The sequence below is a fragment of the Camelina sativa genome, chromosome 8 (assembly GCF_030686135.1).
Source record: "Camelina sativa cultivar CO46 ecotype springtype chromosome 8, ASM3068613v1".
NCBI classification, from domain to species: domain Eukaryota; kingdom Viridiplantae; phylum Streptophyta; class Magnoliopsida; order Brassicales; family Brassicaceae; genus Camelina; species Camelina sativa.
In genome coordinates this window covers 28,524,169-28,538,378 of record NC_141887.1, presented here as the reverse complement: position 1 = coordinate 28,538,378, position 14,210 = coordinate 28,524,169, and the positions used below count along the sequence as shown (strand labels likewise).

General features: G+C 36.5%; 3 protein-coding genes, 1 non-coding gene and 1 pseudogene across 4 annotated transcripts; 3 read left to right on the top strand and 2 right to left on the bottom strand.

The window, feature by feature from the left end:
• Positions 1-29: 29 nt before the first annotated feature.
• LOC109125986 (uncharacterized protein At3g43530-like) lies at positions 30-1,545 on the bottom strand. Its single transcript, XM_087461347.1, has 3 exons — positions 811-1,545; positions 568-726; positions 30-485 (listed from the first exon to the last, which is right to left on the bottom strand). The coding sequence occupies exons 1-3, from the start codon at positions 1,504-1,506 to the stop codon at positions 30-32; spliced, it is 1,311 nt and encodes a 436-aa protein (XP_087317473.1). The 5' UTR covers positions 1,507-1,545.
• Positions 1,546-3,153: 1,608 nt separating this feature from the next.
• LOC104708747 (histone deacetylase HDT3) lies at positions 3,154-5,686 on the top strand. Its single transcript, XM_087460833.1, has 8 exons — positions 3,154-3,362; positions 3,775-3,845; positions 3,928-4,139; positions 4,270-4,313; positions 4,423-4,574; positions 4,768-4,869; positions 5,014-5,107; positions 5,210-5,686. The coding sequence occupies exons 1-8, from the start codon at positions 3,350-3,352 to the stop codon at positions 5,419-5,421; spliced, it is 900 nt and encodes a 299-aa protein (XP_087316959.1). The 5' UTR covers positions 3,154-3,349; the 3' UTR covers positions 5,422-5,686.
• Positions 5,687-5,858: 172 nt separating this feature from the next.
• Positions 5,859-5,941, top strand: TRNAL-UAA (transfer RNA leucine (anticodon UAA)). Its single transcript has one exon. It is a non-coding gene; the product is annotated as a tRNA-Leu (tRNA).
• Positions 5,942-6,279: 338 nt separating this feature from the next.
• LOC104709955 (uncharacterized) lies at positions 6,280-7,979 on the top strand (annotated as a pseudogene).
• A 141-nt stretch (positions 7,980-8,120) lies between these two features.
• Positions 8,121-13,167, bottom strand: LOC104708746 (glucomannan 4-beta-mannosyltransferase 9). Its single transcript, XM_010425361.3, has 9 exons — positions 12,211-13,167; positions 12,026-12,124; positions 11,683-11,935; positions 9,649-9,759; positions 9,415-9,551; positions 9,205-9,318; positions 8,917-9,116; positions 8,636-8,830; positions 8,121-8,530 (listed from the first exon to the last, which is right to left on the bottom strand). The coding sequence occupies exons 1-9, from the start codon at positions 12,541-12,543 to the stop codon at positions 8,368-8,370; spliced, it is 1,605 nt and encodes a 534-aa protein (XP_010423663.1). The 5' UTR covers positions 12,544-13,167; the 3' UTR covers positions 8,121-8,367.
• Positions 13,168-14,210: the final 1,043 nt, after the last annotated feature.

The following is a 14,210-nucleotide window of genomic DNA, read 5'->3' as shown; positions in this document are numbered from 1 at the left end:
ACGTGATTGATAATTCATGGAACTAGGTGTCACAAATTCATATCATCTATGGGCTGAGGCGTGTATGTTTCTTTCACTCCTTTTCCACTCTCATGCGCCACACATCTTTCAAGATCAACCACTCGCACATCTAAACCCTTGATTTTTTCCTCTACATCACCAATTTTTTTGTTTAGCAAACTAAACCCTTTCTCCATAGTCTCCTTTAACTGTAACAGCGACAATGCAGGTTCAGGGAGTTCATCACCTCCGAATTCATCAACCTTCTCATTGACTTCATAGGGGATTTGAACATTTATGTGCTCTAAGTCTGTTTGGTAAACACCCTTCCACAATATTTTCTTCTTCTTCACGATAAGATGCTCTCTCCAACTATCAACAATGGGATCTATAAAACCTATCCCTTCATCAGCATAATTATCGTCTATTATGCGCCTCAAAAGAGTTTTCTCTTCCTCATCCGGTTTCAAGATGCTAGTTATATTCTACAAACAATAAATAAATTTAAATCAATACTTCTTTAAGGAAAACACAAACAATCGAGGTTCCAAGATACCAAACTCTAACTTTAATACTTCCAAGTGCTGCATTTATTTCATCCAATGAAAATCCTCGCATTAAACTTTCAGAGAACTTGTACTTGCACATGCGTGGACAGTCTTTTTCTGCGGGTACAACTACTCTGAATTTGCATTGAAGATGTGGAATACACTCAAATGCCAGAATCTACACATACTAATATCCAATTGTTAAAATCAACTAATATCCACAGTAATATCTAATTGTCGAATAATAATATCTCAATGTTACCTCCAAAGGAATGATGAACCCGGAAAAAGTGATCTGAGCATTTGGTTTCACGGATCCCTTTACGGATCCCTTTAAGTTCGTCATCGCCGACCGGACCCCATTCATACATTTATTGAATGAATGTCCCCATGGAAACTTCTCACAAGCATCCAAATCATCAATAACACTCAGAATAAACGGATCTATGTTTCCATCGGCCTTTGACTTCGCTACCACCATCTTGCTTAAGAAGTACAAGATAGTCAACTTTCTCCGGTCTGTACTGTTATTCTGCATTTCCTCTAGTTTTGCTTCCACATCACTGATTTTGATTTTATCATTTCTTCCAAACACCCTCTGAACACACTTGTAAGACCACAACTTTTTCTCCTTATAATAAAAATTGGGGTAATCATGGCAGTCCAATCCAGTTAAAAGCGCATGTTCTCTCAACGAATACCTAACAGGGACTCCGTTTACCACAAACCAGCATTCTCTCTGCATCTCCGTACAAGCTGTGCGAAGAAAAAAAATCCACATGCCTTGAATCATGTGATTTGGCTCCTGAGTCATATGGAATATGTGCTTAAACTGAGAATGCTCTCTAAACCATTTTCGTTCTGGCTCAAACTGATTAATGTAATTCACCGTCTGCGTCACAGAACACCTTGTGCCTAATTTAAAACTCTTGGTATATTCAGGTGGATAGAAGAACATATCCTCTGGCTGCAGCGGTTGATCTTCATCATCATCATTTGTATCCTGAAAATTCATACAAATTCACTTACTTAATCCTAACACAACAAAAATTCTTCTTTACTAGTTGTACAAAACCACTATTACTCATGCTATTGTACCTGAGCATCTGAGATTTCTTCTTCCCCATCACCTTCTGCTTCTCGTTCTTCTGTTGCTTGTGATAGTTCTGTGGGAAGTGATGGTTCTGTGAGAGGATTAGTTTCGTTTAGAGCTTCTCCTATTTCTTCAACTGCTATTTCTGTCGAATCATATACTCTACCACCATCTCTTACAATAGCCATTGCTAACAACAAAAAGAAACCAAAACAAAAAAAATTACATTATGACAAATACCAAAGAACAACCAACAACATGATAAATCGCTACTAATATGATTATCTACGACTGAATATGATAGAAACTAACTATTAAGATGCCAATTTCGACAAAGAAGATGAAAGTAGGCGACTGATCTTACAAAGAAGTTGAAGAACACAGTCGGACCTCGTCAGGGAGAAGGGTCGACGGAATAGATGACTAGCTGAGAGAAATGTTAACGTTGGACCTCGTCGATTCAAGCGTTTACTTGTCGGAAAAACGGACAAACTAGTCGGAAAAGGGATTCTGTCGGAATCGGGAGGGGAAACGGAAAACAGAGGAACACAGGTCGGGGGTCGGGGGTCGGCGATAGAAAAATCCTCTCCTCTCTTCTCTGTTACAATTAGGTTAATTTTAGTGGACCTCAATTTAGATTTTTGATAGATGGGTCGGGTTATAAGTTATATTCAAATTATGTCAAATAGGTTGGTTAGATATGTAATTTCGTTTTTTAGTGAAGAGTTTTTAAACTTTTTTTCCATTTTCCGTTTAGAAAATATTGTTCAATGAAATAAAAAATAAAAAGGTGGTATTTTTGATCAACTTTTGCGAGATATTGGCTTTCAAACCATTCTTCCCGCATTTTTGTCATTAAGTTGATTTTTTAGCCGTAGATTTTTTTTTTCTTTCTTTCAGTAAGTTATTTCTTCTTCTTTTGTTTTTTCTTCTCCTTTTGTGTTATCTTTAATTTAAATATCACGGCTGCTGAATATATAAAGTACTTAAGACAAAATTTTGGGTTACGTATTACTTACCTTTTTTAAACCAGTGTGTAATCAATTAGTTTAGTTGAGATTATTTAAGATTTGGTAGTCTATTGCTGCTTAATTCCCACTCGTGCAACTAGCCATTTAATTATTCGTCGTTGGACCGTACTTAGTGTTATTATTATCATATTTTACTCTCCATAGGTTTTGTTAACTGATTTTCGTTTTTCTATGGATTAGGAAAAAATATTTAAATTTGTGATTCGTAAGTAATTTTACTAGTATAAAACAGCTTTTACCTCTCAAGGGCATTAAGGTAAATGATGCTCCATTTGACCGGGGGACTTATTTTGAAATTTTGAATAATGAAGTGGGACTCCACGTGTTGACGAAAAACGCCTGACCAAACGGAAAAAAAAATGGAAATCTCCGTCAGTCAAATAAGTCCGTTACAGTCCGTCCATCCTGACACCGTTAAATAAAAAGTCGGTCAAAAGAATGGGCTTAAATTCTGGGCTTTAAAACCCTAAGCCCAATACATGAGCAGTACACACAAACCATCGAGTGGTCCGCGTAACAGAGAATCACTAAAATCCCCTTTGCTCTCATTAAATAAATTCCATCAGACGGCCTCTTCAACTTCATACGCCCTAGAACCGCTCTGGAGAGACGAATCGCTCTAGAACCTTCTTCTTCGACGCATCGTCGCCTTCAAGGTCACACTACCTCTCACGACAATGGAGTTCTGGGGTAAAAACGTTTCCCTCTCTTACTTCGTCTTCTTCTTCTTCTTCTCCCGTCTATAAGCTTCGTTTCCTGCACTTAGGGTTTTTCATCTTCTGGTTTCATCACTTTTTTCATGATTTTCCACTGTTTCTTCTTCGGAATCGTTTGGTTTGCTGTTCAGTCGAGTAACGAGAGATGAAATTAGTTAGTATTTGTTGTATAGACTGTTCGTCTTCTTAGAAAAATGGTTAAAACTTGAAAGTTTTTCTCGCTCGCTAGGTGTTTTAACTCCGGTATTTTTAGTTTCGTTGCTGAAATCGAAAACAAAATTTTGAGTTGAGGCTCTGCTATTCCATGTTGAATGGTTCGAAATGATGGATTTGTTGCAGATTTGTTGATTTGTTTTGGTTTTGTTGTACTATTTATGCGTTTGCAGGTGTTGAAGTTAAGCCTAACTCACCACTTCATGTGGATCCTGGGGAAGATATGCTCGTGCACATCTCACAGGTACTGTTGAATTGTGAGCTTGATTCTGAGTTGTAACAATGTATTTTACAGTGACGTTTTTTTTTTGTTTTTTTTATTGAAGGCTGCTTTGGGAGAGAGTAAGAACAATGTTAAGGAACCGATTCAGCTTTTCGTGAAAGTTGGAGGTCAAAAGCTTATTATTGGGAACCTCTCTCATGGCAAGTTTCCTCAGCTGTCCACGGAGCTTGTCTTGGAAAAGGGATTTGAGCTGTCTCACAATTGGAAGAATGGGAGCGTTTTCTTCACTGGTTACAAAGTTGATGCATCTGATCCATATCCTTTATACTGTTTCAATATTTGTTTGTTATATTGCTTAAACCTTACAAGCTTGTTGATGAATGTGATTTTGGAAACCGTTGTTTTACTCTCTTTTTTTTTCCTTGACTCTCTTTTTCCGTCTTACTGAGGCTGAGGATATGACTGATGATGAACCTGCGGTTGCTAAAGGTGAGTGGGGAGTTATATCTAGTCCTGCTATGTTTTGTGTCTAGTTATCTGATTATAGTTTTTATATAAGAATACTAATCTCTTATACTTTGATTTGATGTGGTCTCAGCTGAGCCAGCTGTTGCAGCATCAGGTGTGAAACAGGTGAACTTTCAATTGCCAAATGCAGAAGTCAAAGCCCAGGAAGATGATGACGAAGATGACAGTGAGGAGGACTCTTCAGATGATGATGATTCTTCTGACGAATCTGGAGATGAGGAGGTACCTCTATTTATAGACGACTAACTCAATTGGTGTAGAATTTAACTTAGGCTCAGTGACATGTCAAATAGAAGCAGTGTACGCTTGTCACTTTATGTTTGCATTTTCTACTTGAACCATTATTGTGTATTGTGTTCTATCCCGATCTCTTAATTCTTTAATCCTTATCATCGCTGCTGCTGCTTCTTTTCAGGAAAAGAAGGTTACTGCTGAAGTTGACAGTGATGAAGAAGATGAAGATGACTCATCTGACGACGATGAAGATGACTCATCAGAGGAGGACACCCCAAAAAAGGTACCATGATATTTCTCTATATATCTACTCGTTGATGAATAAATGTCTATTTGTTCTGACTTATTACCCTTCTTTGGGAGCAATTTCGCTGCTTGTGTGGTCAAACTAAAACCTGATATCTAAATTTTCTTGGTTTATGAATAGCCTGAAGAATCCAAGAAGAGGTCTGCAAAAGCCAACTCCTCAAAGAATACTGCTTCCAACAAGAAGGCTAAGTTTGTAACTCCTCAGAAAACAGGTGATTAAATCGTTTTTACCAATCTCCCCATTAAATCCTTGTTTTTTTAACAGAAAGAAAGATGGATTGGTTTAACTGAAAACATTGTGACAATAAAAACAGAGTCTAAGAAGCCGCATGTCCACATTGCAACTCCTCATCCATCAAAACAGGCGGGTAAGAATTCTGGTGGAAGCAGCAATGGAGAGTCGTCGAAGAAGCAGCAGACACCAAAGTCTGCAGGAGCGTTTGGGTGCAATTCATGCAGCAGAACCTTTACTTCGGAAATGGGGTTGCAGTCTCACACAAAGGCGAAACACAGTGCAGCTGCTTGAAAATCATAAGAAGAAGAAGAAGCTCGATGACTTGGTCCTTCATAATATCTACTTTAGAACTTTGATGCCTGTTGGTGTTCAAAACTGGAACTTGCGAGTGAGCCAGTTTTAGTTGGTCTTTTTTTCTCAGGCGTTACAACTTTTTCTTAATCGTTTCGGTATTTTGAAAACTTTGCTAAACCTTGGTTTGTGTTTAGTGCTAATATGGATATACATTATTGGAAGTCTTTTTGGAGGCTTTTCTAGTAAACACGTGTTTTTGAAATTCTTTGACCAAAACATAATTTTGGTAAACAGGTTAGCCAGCATTGCAAATCCTTTATTCATTAGCTGCCCATTGGGCCCGAAAAGAAGGATATTAAATGTCGCGCATGTGGCACGTGCAAACATGTCAATTTGCCTATAGTTATAATTTATGAAGAAGAGATAACCAACAAGCAGGTTTGCCCGAGTGGTTAAGGGGGAAGACTTAAGTTCTTCTGCACATAAGTGCGCGTGGGTTCGAACCCCACAGCCTGCAATATAATTCCTAATTTATTTTTTCATAAAATTAAAATATACTTTTTACTATGACAGATATATAAAAGCAAATCATAGCAAGAATGAAACTTCATCCTTATCATCTTTGGGTAATTTTCCTTTTATTTGTTAGTTTACTTTTTTTTTTGTTCAATTTGGTAAAGTGTGTTTCATAGCTAAAAGCATCGTTAGTTTCCTTTTTTTGTTTTAACCTGCTTTGTATATATTTTCATTTGTAAGATTGCTCTGTTTGTAAGTGACAAATTGTGTCAGCTTTCTGCATCGTTTATCTTCCCTTCTTGTTCAGCCATTCGTTTGGGTTTTACCCTAATACAGGGGATGTCGCACTTCCAGCGTTATAACTTATTCAATCGTACCGGAATAACAAGAGACGTAGAAGATGAATATGACGACCAAACCGAACCTCAAACCAGGGGATACATCCATGTGAATGTGACAGCCTCAACTAGGGTTTCACTCAACGAGAGAGAGCATCAGAAAAGTTCGTCCGATGTTGTTTCTTCATCGTCTTCAGGATCGCAGGAGGATATAGAATCACGCTGTTCGATCTGCATGGAAGTTTGGACCAACGGTGGCGAACACCAAGTCTCTTGTCTTCCCTGTGGACACTTGTATGGGTTTTCTTGCATCAACAAGTGGTTACAACTTCGTCCAAGTTCAGGAAAAAGTGTCCACAATGTAACAGAGCATGTAGCTTTAATGATGTCGTGAAAATCTACGCATCAAAGATTGCTGCGGTTGATGATGAAGCACAAAAGAGAATCGTATCTCTCGAGGCCAAGTTAATTTCAGTAGAAGCGAAGACAGCGAGTTTGAGTAACAAAGAAGCTCGATGGAGAGAAAAGAAAGCAGAGTTACGATTAGAGATTAATAATCTGAGGAAGAAGATGTATCAAGAACGTCATGAACATGATGAACCTTCTTACAGCTTTAAACATCATAAAGAAGTGTTAGTTAATGGTGGCCGTATATTTGAAATAAATGGTGGTAGACAGATTACGTTGCTGGCCCGTAGGCTCTCAGGAAGTGGTGGAACGTTTGTGCTTACGCAAATCAACTTACATACGGGTAAGATTGATGATGACATTTTGTTGCCTCGTACAACTAGAGCTATTCAAGATCTTCGCCTTTCGCCTCACAATAACGGGCTAGCTGTATTTGGTTCTCTAGGGAAAAAATTATCTTTTATAAGCTTGGATAGTCACAACACTGTCTTGTCTTATGATCATCTACCTGCTGCACCGTGGTCTTGTTCTTGGGATCTCAACAGTTGTCACCATGTTTATGCTGGACTACAGAATGGAACGGTTTTAGTATTTGATATGCGTCAAAACAAGAGACCTTTAGCATCTTTGGCTGGCGTGACAAGCTATCCAGTTCATACTGTCCATCATCTCTCTGCATATTCCACTCCAACTTCTGATGTCGGCCGTGAGCTCTTATCCGCTTCTTCCATCGGGCTGTGTCAGTGGAACATTAGTGGCAGTGAGGGAAGGCCAACATTGGTTTCTGAAACAAGAAACTTAGGAACATGCACAGCCTCCTCGTATTGTCCTCGCACCAATCATGTGGTTGCCTCTTATAGACGGAGAACTGAATCTTCTGATAATACAATCCCAGCGGTTGATGATAATAATAGTAATAGTACTGATGGTGGTGTATATGGATTTCATATTGGTCTCAAGAGAAGAGTTGAGGGTACTTATTCTCAGAAACAGTCATCAGCACAAGCTATTGTAAAAACCATCACCTTGCCAAAAACAGCTATTATAGATTTTGGTAAGGAAAGGAGACAACTTTTTGCATCTTATGATGACTCCACTCGAGATCTCATCTTGCAAGATCCTTCCTCTTTTACTGTCTCTCAACGGTTCGCATTGTCAAGTCCTCATCCGCTTCAAGACGTGAAATACGCTCACCTCAATGGTTCGGGTCTGCTCGGTCTCTTAGGAGTTAATCATTCTTGTAGGGATACAAAGTGTCAAAATCGTTTACTGTTAAAAAGCAGAACAAAATAAGGAATTTACCATTTTCTTGAAATGCTAATTTCTTTCAAAGCTTCTCAACACTACTGAATCTTTTGAGAGTTTATACAAAAGACTCCATGAAATTTGGAGGTTCTTTTGTCAGTTAAGTTCTTTCGTCTTGCGATAAATCAATAATCTAATTGCCCTTTGAGGAATCTGAAAAATCCCATCAAAGTATATTTCTTCTTTATACTATAAGTATCCATATCTTCAACACTACACACACCATCTTCTGTAACAATGGTATCATCAAATCTCTCTCTCTCTATTCACACCAACAAGAATTTTAAACAACGAAGCCAAAAAAAAAAAAAAAAAAAAAAGAAAATCATCTTTTTATTCTCAAGCATCCCGTGGCTCGAAAACTCCTTTTTCCCCTTCAATGGTTAGGCACAATCGTCCCAATTTGTCCAAATCCCGCAATGAAGAACGCGATTGCTTGCGCGAAAAGGTATAGATAATAATGATTCTTCCCCAAAAACGCGTCATAACATCCCACAAATAACAGATATATTCCTACACCGAGTTCCAACACATGAATTCTGCCAAAAAGATACATACATCAAAAAGACACTATTAGAATTGGTTTGGTACGGTTTAACACTAACCCAAAATCAAAACAAAAGAACCGGTTTAGAATGTTTTACCTATCTCCGAATCTAAAACGAAGAAGCTTCTTTGGAGTCTTGCTGGCCGATTTAGCCTTAAGATCTCCGAGCTTCTCAGTAACAATCCACTCGTTAACTCTTCCTCCTTCGAGTAAACCAATGAAGGTAGCTTTAGTTCTGTGAAGAGACATCACATTCTCGAACAGAATCCAAAACACCATAAGATGCAGCGACCTAAATAAAACACATGTAAACCAACAACAATAAGAGCCTGAACAAAACACTTAAGCCGCAAGAAACTTCTCGGAACTGTGTTTTACCTCGGTGTCCCAACAGCGTTGAGCAGAGTAATTACTGAAGGAATGTAAACCGCTCCCCACTTAGGTACTGAAACTTCCGGTACAAGAACCGTAGCTGGTAAGATCACACAGTAGAAGATGAAAGTAACAATATGTGCCACTAGCTTCCTAACCACGAAGAAGCTGTATATCACATGAACTTTCTTCCATAGAGTCACGTTCTGCCAAACAAGAACAGAGAGAAAAAATCCCGGTTAAATCTTAACCGATTTAATTTGGTTGTCATATCTAGAGAGTTTAGAAGGAAACCTTATTGGTCATGATTTCAAATGCCATTTTCCTGAAAAGATTAGCTGGACCACATGACCATCTGTGCTGTTGATACCTATATGCCTTGAATGTACTTGGTAACTCGTTTTTAACCTATTGTAGTTAAAACCCCATATTAATAACATTATTTACAAATCAACCATTATAAACATATTTTATTTATAATCAGAACAATAGTATATTATATACCTTCAAAGAACCGAGGTACAAGAACTTCCAACCCTTGAGACTAGCTCGCACGGCCAAATCCATATCTTCAACGGTCGTTCTATCTTTCCAACCACCAGCTTCGTTCAATGCTGATATTCTCCATATTCCCGCAGTCCCTATAAAATTATCGTAGAACCAAACACATTCATGACTATGGAAACTCAAAATGTTAATAACCAAAATATATCTAAAATTCTGAAAGAGTAGTAGTACCGTTGAATCCGAAGAAAGCGTAAGTAGAAGAACCAACTTCTTGTTCGACGGTAAAATGATAATCCAAAGACATTTCTTGCATCCTTGTCATCAAACATTCATCAGAATTTACTGCAAAGACATTAAGAAGGTTGAGTAAATAAATTTATTTGTGTAGCAAAACAATAAATGTGGATACTCCATTAATGAAAGACATTAAAAACAAGTTGGTGAAATTGGAAATTAATGTTCTCAATTATGAAAAATTATAGTAGACAGCTATAGCTCTCATCAACATGCCCAATTAGACCACAACAGCTCTTTAGATTTTGTCACATGACTTTGGTAGTTTCTCTCCTCTAATAGCATGATTAAACAAATTAAAGTATCAATTATTGGTCGTATTACTCGTATCAGGATCTGAATTTTAAAATAGAAAACAAACAAAAAAATATTTAGATAAAAAAGTGAGTGGTGTGAGAGTGAGAGTGACAGAGACAAGTTAGAGAGAAGAGAGAGCAGCTAATGGTCTTCTAGGTGACCCCTCGTTGTTGCACATGGAGGAGGGAGATGGAAGGTGTCTAGCTATTCAACGTGGCGGATCTAGTAAAAATTGACTAATCTACCCATACTGTTTTTACTAAATGACAAAAACATTACCCCTATGACCCTACACTTCCCAATATGTTCTCTGCACTCAATTATGGGACACGACGACGATGCCTGCCAGTGATGCAATTCCACTAAACTCTCTCTAATCTAGTTTTGATCAGAAACTATTTCTAAACATTTCTTGTTTGTTTTTTTTTTTTTTTTTTTTGTATTTCCAGTGAATTTTTGGGTTAAAAACAAATAAGAGTGACAGCTTTAAGAGTGCCAGAAGTTATCAGTCTATAGGTGGAACAATTTTATTGACAGATAGTTTTATTGACTTAAAAAAGTATTTGGAGAAACATTACTACTACTGTATGTTGAAATGAGTGGGAAAGAACATATTGCTTCGACAAAAATCAATTTCTTGGAAGAAAAAGCCAAAACACTAATACCAAATTTTCACCAACTCTTGCAGACATACCAATTATAAATGACCAAAAGACATTATGGTATGGACTTTTTTATATATTTGTTGATGTTTACTTAGATTTTCTAAATGTTTTGTTCCTATTAAATATATAATTATTTTAGAAGGGATATTACATGACTCCAAGGATCCTTAAAAATTAATTTCGCATACTAATAAATTAATTTTAAGGGTTTTATAGTTGAAGAAAAAGTAGTTCCACATTTTAAAGGTAGAAGAAGCACAAAAAGTATTCACGAACAAAATCGATAGGTCACATCAAGATTCGTTAGGTAGGTTACATTGGGACCTCACAATAAAACACCCACCGACACTTCTAATTAATGTAACTAAATCTTTCTTTTTCTAAATATATCATTTTTAATTAAATTTATTAACAACTCATAATTTTAAAATTTCTGATATATAATAGTATGAAGGAGTTCTTAATATAATGATCATATAATATTGTGTTAAGATTTTAATATAGTATCGTGTTTCATGTAATACACATTCCTAGGATCTTAATTTGTTCACTTATATTTAAAATCTATTTATAGTATTAATTTGACTCATCTTTACCCTCTCTTTTTAGTCGTCCATTAAAAAAAAAGTCACAATGTCACCAAAAAAAGAAAGGAAAAGCATTATAGCATAAGTACAGATCTAATTAACTAATGTGCATTGATCAGATGATTTTCGTAATTATTATAACTAATAAATTGTGTATAATTGCACTAATTTGTACATTTTTTAAAAGTACTTAGCCTGAAAAGGGAGTAGTAATTGAGAGAAAGGAAAAGAAAAAAAACGAATCTCAAACTCGTGTCGAACTTTCTAAATAAGCAGTGATTACTGATTAGCACTACTTAACAATCATGACACCACACTTAAAAAAAAAAAAGAGGACCAAAACGATCAAATCAAAACTATGTGACTCAGAAAAAGAAGAACCGTTAAAATAATGAGTTTAAAAAGTAAAAAAGAAGATTTACCAAATTTCCAGCGAGCTTGAACGAGAGCAAGCTTTGGGTTATGGAGAAGGAACGGTACGGTTCTCCAGAGAAAATCCGATTCAGGTTGGAAATCAGCGTCGAAGATTGCAACGTAATCGCAGCTTTTGACATAACTCTTCTTCATCCCTTCTTTCAAAGCTCCAGCTTTGTATCCGTTTCTGTTGTCTCTGATCTCATATTTGATGTTTACTCCTTTACTCGCCCATCTGCTACACTCCATCTCCACTAGATCCTGTGTACCACCACAGCAAAACGAAAGCTATAAGTTCTGTAAAGGTTTTCGAAAAAATCGGATCTTTGTTGAAAATCAAAGAAGCTTTACTTTGATGGTTGGATCAGTGGAATCATCAAGAACTTGAATGACGATTCGATCAGAAGGCCATGAGAGCCCACAAGCAGCTCCGATAGATAGTTGATAAACCTACATCAATATAAACAACGGCGTTTAAAAACAATCGAAGAAAGAAAGAACAGAGAGAAGAGAATCTTGATTTTAAGTTAGGAGACCTCTCGTTCGTTGTACATTGGGATTTGAACAAGGACCATAGGATAAACAGAGTTTCCAAGCTCCATGTCGTCTTTAATCGCTTCATATTTGAAACGTTTGTCTGGCTTTCGACCAAACAGCTTCACAAGAGAGATGACAATTCCCATGTAAACCCTCTCGACGAAGAGCATCACCGACATTGTTAAACAGATGTAAACACCGAGCCTAAGGACTGGGACAATCAACGGAGCTCGTATCTGATCCAAAACCATTGACATTTGCGTTGTTAGGTCGTCTCTGTATCCCATGAACGAGTCAGGAATCACCGACGTCGTCGAATCCCCAAGCTCCATCTCTTCTTACTCCGACGAAAGAGAGAAACAGAACAAAAAACAGAGGACAAAGCAAAGAACCCTAGAGATCCGTATGAGGGAATTTTCTTGTGAGACACGCAATAGGGAACAATGTGAAGATTATGTTCGAAATCAAAGCCAAAGGACGAAACAGAACAGAGAAATAGAGAGACAGAGTTTTTCCCCTTTTTTGCTCCTAACGGTGAAAATCTCTGTCTTCTCTGCCTGAATAACTCAGATTGTCGGGAAAAAGGAGAATTTAATTTTTTTTTTCTTTTTGTGTCCTCGGTTTTGTTTTTCTTGTATTTAAAGGGGCTTAGTAAGAGAGAAGAAAGATAATGAAAGGTGGAGAAGGAGAAGGTGATTGTTGGAAAGGAAGAAGAGAGGAGAGAGATCTAAAAACAGAAACAGAACACAGAGAGAGAGAGAGAGAAGACACACAGTGTGTGTATGTGTGTTTGTGTGTGTGAAATAAAAGAGGGATCAATGTCTTTATATAAAGCCTCTTCTGCTTGTATTGTTTTAGACTCTAATCTTTTTTTTTTCTTCTTTTAAAACGTATTAATATATTATACATTTACACTATATGCTATAGAGAAATTAAATGATTTTTTTTGCTCCATCAACCATAAATTTGCTCTTTCCATATAACTACCAAAACATTATTGAATGACACAAACATTAATGACGTCCAGTATGAATTTTTAACTAATTGTTGATATTTTCTGAATTTTGTTCATTATTAAACAATGTTTTCATTTTTCTCGAGGTGACAAAGATGTATTATTTCAGTCTTTCAGATGTGTAATTGTCTAGTATTAATACTATATAATGAATTATGTAAAAGGTTAAACGAAACAGTTTAGCCGTCTAGGCGTCCACTACATGACCGTCTCAGTCAAAACAATTTGCTAGTCAACGTTGATTAATTATTATTTTTATAGTAGCCGTATGTTTGATATTTATTAATTGTAAAATTCAATTTTTAATCAAAGTTTTTGTTAACAATGTTTAAAAATATGTAAAAAGAAATAAAATGAAATCAAGTTATATACACTATATATGTGGTTCTTAAAGGTCCGACTGACATCTAGCGATAATTTAAGTGCTGTATATATGTCATAAGGCTTGGGCCATTTTGTATATGTCTCATCTCGTAAATTTAAAATAGAACTAACTATTAAAGGCTATATACATAACATTTCTTATGGTGCATTGTGTATATCAAAAGTTTTGCAAACCATATGACTTGTAAAACCGGTAAATTCCAACAGTAGAGTGATTCCATTGGTTCATTTATCGAGAAAAAATGGATATGTCTTATATTGTTGTCCATATCTGTTGACAAGATAGCGGACAACATCTCCGATAAGGATAATAGAATGATCGAATCCTTAGTACACGAAATGGAGATCATGCAGTGGTCCATTTATAGATAGAGTAACACATTACACATAGAGTCACAATTTTTGTGAAATCCAAATTAATGTGATCTATGTATTCAGCATTGAGTTTATACGCGACTATATGTATTCAAAAGTTAAACAAATATGGTCGCCCTCTAACCCTTGTGGAAATATGATTATGTTATATATATACTTCGACCAATCAAAGTTGAACAGAAGCTCTAAAGGAGAAAATGAAATATTCAAGACAAAAAAAAAAAA

Coding starts and splice junctions, on each gene's coding strand:
- LOC109125986 (XM_087461347.1), bottom strand. CDS start 1,506: ATGTTCTTCTATCCACCTGAATATACCAAGAGTTTTAAATTAGGCACA. Junction 727..810: donor GGTTCATCATTCCTTTGGAG/GTAACATTGAGA, acceptor TAGTATGTGTAG/ATTCTGGCATTTGAGTGTAT. Junction 486..567: donor CAGCACTTGGAAGTATTAAA/GTTAGAGTTTGG, acceptor TATTGTTTGTAG/AATATAACTAGCATCTTGAA.
- LOC104708747 (XM_087460833.1), top strand. Junction 4,140..4,269: donor AAAGTTGATGCATCTGATCC/ATATCCTTTATA, acceptor TTTCCGTCTTAC/TGAGGCTGAGGATATGACTG. Junction 5,108..5,209: donor TGTAACTCCTCAGAAAACAG/GTGATTAAATCG, acceptor CAATAAAAACAG/AGTCTAAGAAGCCGCATGTC.
- LOC104708746 (XM_010425361.3), bottom strand. CDS start 12,543: ATGGAGCTTGGGGATTCGACGACGTCGGTGATTCCTGACTCGTTCATG. Junction 9,552..9,648: donor CGCTTTCTTCGGATTCAACG/GTACTACTACTC, acceptor ATAATTTTATAG/GGACTGCGGGAATATGGAGA. Junction 8,531..8,635: donor CGTTTTAGATTCGGAGATAG/GTAAAACATTCT, acceptor TCTTTTTGGCAG/AATTCATGTGTTGGAACTCG.